The sequence below is a fragment of the Berghia stephanieae genome, chromosome 14, assembly GCF_034508935.2.
Source record: "Berghia stephanieae isolate SIO BIC M18660-M18661 chromosome 14, UCSD_Bste_1.3, whole genome shotgun sequence".
Lineage (NCBI taxonomy): Eukaryota > Metazoa > Mollusca > Gastropoda > Nudibranchia > Aeolidiidae > Berghia > Berghia stephanieae.
Window position 1 is genome coordinate 20,860,973 of NC_088373.1, and position 5,000 is coordinate 20,865,972.

At 37.7% G+C, this 5,000-nt stretch overlaps 1 protein-coding gene across 1 annotated transcript in view; it reads left to right on the plus strand.

Moving 5' to 3' along the window:
- LOC144959871 (uncharacterized) overlaps positions 1-5,000 on the plus strand; it is a 25,690-nt gene that overhangs the window by 9,772 nt on the left and 10,918 nt on the right. Inside the window, exons 5-7 of the mRNA XM_078892683.1 lie at positions 980-2,288; positions 2,682-2,821; positions 4,971-5,000. The exon at positions 4,971-5,000 is cut by the window's right edge and continues 100 nt beyond it. Coding sequence (XP_078748809.1) covers positions 980-2,288; positions 2,682-2,821; positions 4,971-5,000 — 1,479 coding nt within the window. The remainder of the gene's footprint in view (positions 1-979; positions 2,289-2,681; positions 2,822-4,970) is intronic.

The following is a 5,000-nucleotide window of genomic DNA, read 5'->3' on the forward strand; positions in this document are numbered from 1 at the left end:
CTAGGTTCGAACCTCAAATGACCTCAATTTTAATAAACGTTCACAGTTTTCGAACAATTCCAACATCAAAATGGATCATATTTTTTCAGCTCAATACGATACGTCGCTATGTTTACAATTTGCATGCGAGGGAACGGGGGGAGGGGAGAGAGAGAGAGAGAGAGAGAGAGAGAGAGAGAGAGAGAGGAGAGAGGGGGGGGAGAGAGAAGAGAAAAGGAAATACAGAGAGGGGGCGAGATGGAGAAGTAGATATATATATATATATATATATATATATATATATATATATATATATATATATATAGATAGATAGATAGATAGATAGATAGATAGGTATATAAATAGGTAGAGAGAGAGAGAGAGAGAGAGAGAGAGAGAGAGAGAAAGAGAGATAGGGAGAGAATATTTGATAGATAGATCCATAGATAGATAGAGAGAGAAATTAAGGGAGAAAAGGTGGGGTGGAGGTGAGGCATTTATTTTAATTTTAAGCCTCAAGTTCAATCCGACGAGACGATTGGTCACATGACATCAGAGTAGGTTGTTACTCGGACTCTTGCCATAAGTTTGATGATTTGTGTCAGTGCATGACATAATCAGTCGGAAGTTGAAAGTTTTGGAATTGCTTCCCATAACATTTTAATGTTTTTTTGAAGTAAAAAGGGTGATTTTTCATGAAGTTATGGTCAGATGTATGTGAAAGTATCCAGCAACTTTTCTCAAATTTCATTTTTTTTTCAACTTGACTAGCTGTAAAAAATATTTAGAAGTGAAATTGAGCTTTGAAATTTCCCGAAGATGTACAAAAAGGGTTGATTTAATTATTTATGACAAGAACTCATTTTTTCATAAAAATTGGCCTTCTAACTAAACTTGGCAATATCTCAGTTCAAACCATTTCACCATCCGACTGATTATGTAATTCACTGTAACATTTGTGTTTTTGTTTTGTGCTTTGTTTCTGTTTTTTTCCTTTCAGAGTGAAAGAGTTGACTTCAACCAGCATAACAATCGAGGTCCCATACTCTGTGCTGCCCTCTGGACCTTTCAACGCCTTAGAGGTTCGGGTCAGGACCGTGCCCAAGAGGGGTCCTGGGAAAAAAAACAACAAGAGGACGAAGAGAGAAGCTGGCGTTGAGGTTCTTTCAAGGGGAGTCGATGATAGAGACGAGGAAGATGCCAGAGAGAGGATTAGGAGTAGGAAGAGGAGGAGGAGGAAGAGGAGGAGAATTTTGGAAGCCACCAACAGGGTTTATCAAGACAGTTCTGCAGACGATGGTATTGTCTTTGATGGTGATGATGATAGTGATGATGATGATGATGATGCTTCTGTTTCTCGAACACCCAATAACAATGATAAAGGTCATAGCACAAGACATTCCTTACCAAGCATTGCTGTAGGCGATAAAAAGTCTTCTCAGCAATCTAAAAACATCGAGTTTAAACCCATGATGAAATTAGTTCATGAATTTGTAAACAATAGGCTTAGATCCCGTAGTCAAAATAAAGTTATTGACACAAAACAATTCGACAAATATTCGGACATGAAAAGACGGCATCCTCCAAAATCAACAAATGATATATCTTACAATAAACAACGTGGCGAAACAAAGCTTAAACTGGATAAAATCTCAAATGCGAACGAGTGGAACCAATCTCCAACAACGGATAGGCCTCCCCTAACTCTAAACTGTATCTGTGAATTCCCAATGAAAACATTGCACACACTAACTCAATACTTAAAAACCGCCGCTTCGATGCTTAAAAAGTTTCTACAAAATAGGTATGATGTGTTTGTGGATCATGTAAACTTTTTGTTAAAGAATCGCGTCAGGCTGTGCATCGTGGAGAAATACTGTGTCGCATTTGGAGGGGAAAAGATGTCTAGTTCATCACAGAGTACAAATGACGATGGTGGACATCAGAACTGGATAGCATCGTCACCATCATCATTGCCTTCATCATCATCATCATCATCATCATCATCATCATCATCATCATCATCATCATCATCATCATCATCATCATCATCATCATCATTATCATCATTAAGATCATCATCGTCGTCGTCGTCGTCGTCGTCGCCGTTGTCGTCATCATCGACGTCCCCTACAACACTATCATCGTTTCCTGAAGAAAGCCCGGCCATTTCTGGAACGGCCACGGTAGTAGTAGACGGCGAAGACCAAAGAGGAACAGCCCAGAAAGCTGGTGGGAAATCCAACAGACGGAAACGCTCTCTGACGACATGGTTGGTTGGGGAGAGGAGGTCAAACAAAGGATGGGAGGTGAGAGGTTGTAATTATTATTATTATTATTATTATTATTATTATTATTATTATTATTATTATTATTATTATTATTATTATTATTATTATTATTACTATTATTATTATTATCTATCCGGAAGTATAACGGACCAACACACAAAACTATGTGTATCCATGAACGTTTATAGTCGGGTTAAAACAGTTCAGTGAGAATTACTCATAAACGCGGATGACAAAAAAAACAATAACAAAGACAAGAGTGACGTCAACTTCGAACTATTTATTTTCCAGGCTGTAAACGTTCATGGTTAATTTAGAGTTCAGTGTGTTGGTCTCTTATACTTCCGGATGGCAATGTTGTGAGCTTCTTGGCCAAGCGCATACTATGTTATATACTGTACTTTCCAACAGAAACGCCACTCCTTTCCGCTCACCTCCTACCTACCAAAAGCAGGAGAAAACATATTTAACAGTCTGAGAGAGACCAACCCTTCCCTGATAAAACATCTTGTACAGCTCGATAAGAAGACGAACATTACTGTCAACTATGGGTAAGTCTTTTGAAATGGTTATTTATTCATTACAATTTATTCTCACCCATCCTCTCCCAACATTATAAAGAGACCAACTTTACCGTGAACTATGGGTAAGTCTTTGGAAAAGGTTATTTATTCATTTATTCTCACCCACCCTCTCCCAACATTATAAAGAGACCAACTTTACCGTGAACTATGGGTAAGTCTTTGGAAAAGGTTATTTATTCATTTATTCTCACCCATCCTCTCCCAACATTATAAAGAGACGAACATTACCGTGAACTATGGGTAAGTCTTTGGAAAAGGTTATTTATTCATTTATTCTCACCCATCCTCTCCCAACATTATAAAGAGACGAACATTACCGTGAACTATGGGTAAGTCTTTGGAAAAGGTTATTTATTCATTTATTCTCACCCATCCTCTCCCAACATTTTAAAGAGAGGAACATTACCGTCAACTATGGGTAAGTCTTTTGAAAGGGTTGTTTATTCGGCGAAGTGGCCGAGTGGTTAAGGCATTGCACTGTGACCCGGAAGATCCCGGGTTCGAGTCCTGCTTTAGGGACATTAGTTTTTTTTCCTTGGGCAAGATTATTCCCCCCCCCCCCCCCGACTCCCAATTTGCTCACTTGGACCACATGGGTGATTCCTGTTGACATCAGACATCTTGTTTGATGAATTATCTATATTCCTTCGAGGAATTTATGACAGACGATATCTTATGATGTTGTGGCGGAAGGGCATAATTTTTTTAAATTCATTTATTCTCACCCACCCTCTCCCAACTGTATAAAGAGACCAATATTACCATGAACTATGGGTAAGTCTTTTGAAAAGGTTATTTATTCATTTATTCTCACCCACCCTCTCCCAACTGTATAAAGAGACCAATATTACCGTGAACTATGGGTAAGTCTTTTGAAAAGGTTATTTATTCATTTATTATCACCCATCCTCTCCCAACTGTATAAAGAGACCAATATTACCGTGAACTATGGGTAAGTCTTTTGAAAAGGTTATTTATTCATTTATTATCACCCATCCTCTCCCAGCAGTATAAAGAGACCAACGGGCAAGTCTTTTGAAAAGGTTATTTATTCATTTATTCTCACCCATCCTCTCCCAGCAGTATAAAAAGACCAACGGGTAAGTCTTTTAAAAAGGTTATTTATTCATTCATGGTCACCCATTGTCTCTTAACGGTATAAAGATACCAGCATTACAATCAATTATGGGTAAGATTTTTTGAAAGGTTATTTATTCATTTATTCTCATCCATCCTCTCCCAACATTATAAAGAGACGAACATTACTCTTAACTTTGGGTAAGTCTTTTAGAAAGGTTATTTATTTATTTATTTATTTATTTATTTATTCATTTATTTATTTATTGATTTATAGTCACCCAAACAAAACAAACGAAGGGAGCTTAGGAAAACAACTCTTTATTTGAAGGACGAGTTTTCTGGCCCAAATTTTAAATAAATGTTTGTTTATTTTTCAAGAGTACGAGAGTTAAATGGTTAAAGTGAGTAAAGCGGCTATGTGGTGTAGTGGTATGACACTCGCTTTCAGATCGGAAGGTCCTGGGTTAGAGCCTCGCTCGGCGCATAGTTGAGTCTTCGGAAAAGGCTCTTTACTCAAATTATCTCACCGAACTCAGGTGTAAAATGAGTACCCAGCCGTCAACAGCGTTGCCTTTGTCCGAAAAAAATTGTAATATCGTATAACAGGCGTCATGCCCCGTCCTAAATATTAAGTGTTGCTGTTGGCTTTATTAAGCGCTTTTAGCACGTTTAGTGGATATTGAACTATATATAAAAGCTCAATATTTTTTTTTACTCTCTCCTATCTCTGTGTCGTTTTGTTAAGAAAGGCAGGAACTTTCAGAGGCTTTAAGACCAGACCTTCCTAGTACTACGAAAAAGTAGAAATCCAAATTTTTGGCTCCAGCTACAGAACTGTATAGGTCTCTTTGACTCAATAAATCTTGTTGAAAAGGAAAGATTTGCTTCTTAGAACCATCTATTCAGAACTTTGGAGAATTTTTGGACCATACTGAGAGCAAATTATTTATTTCTAAAGCTATTTAAAGGGAATTTTTCTTCTTATCCACTTGTTTTTGTAAATCACTTCCAACCTGTAAGCAATTCTTGTCCACAGTCACGGCTGCTTCTTCAGAGGTCACAACGG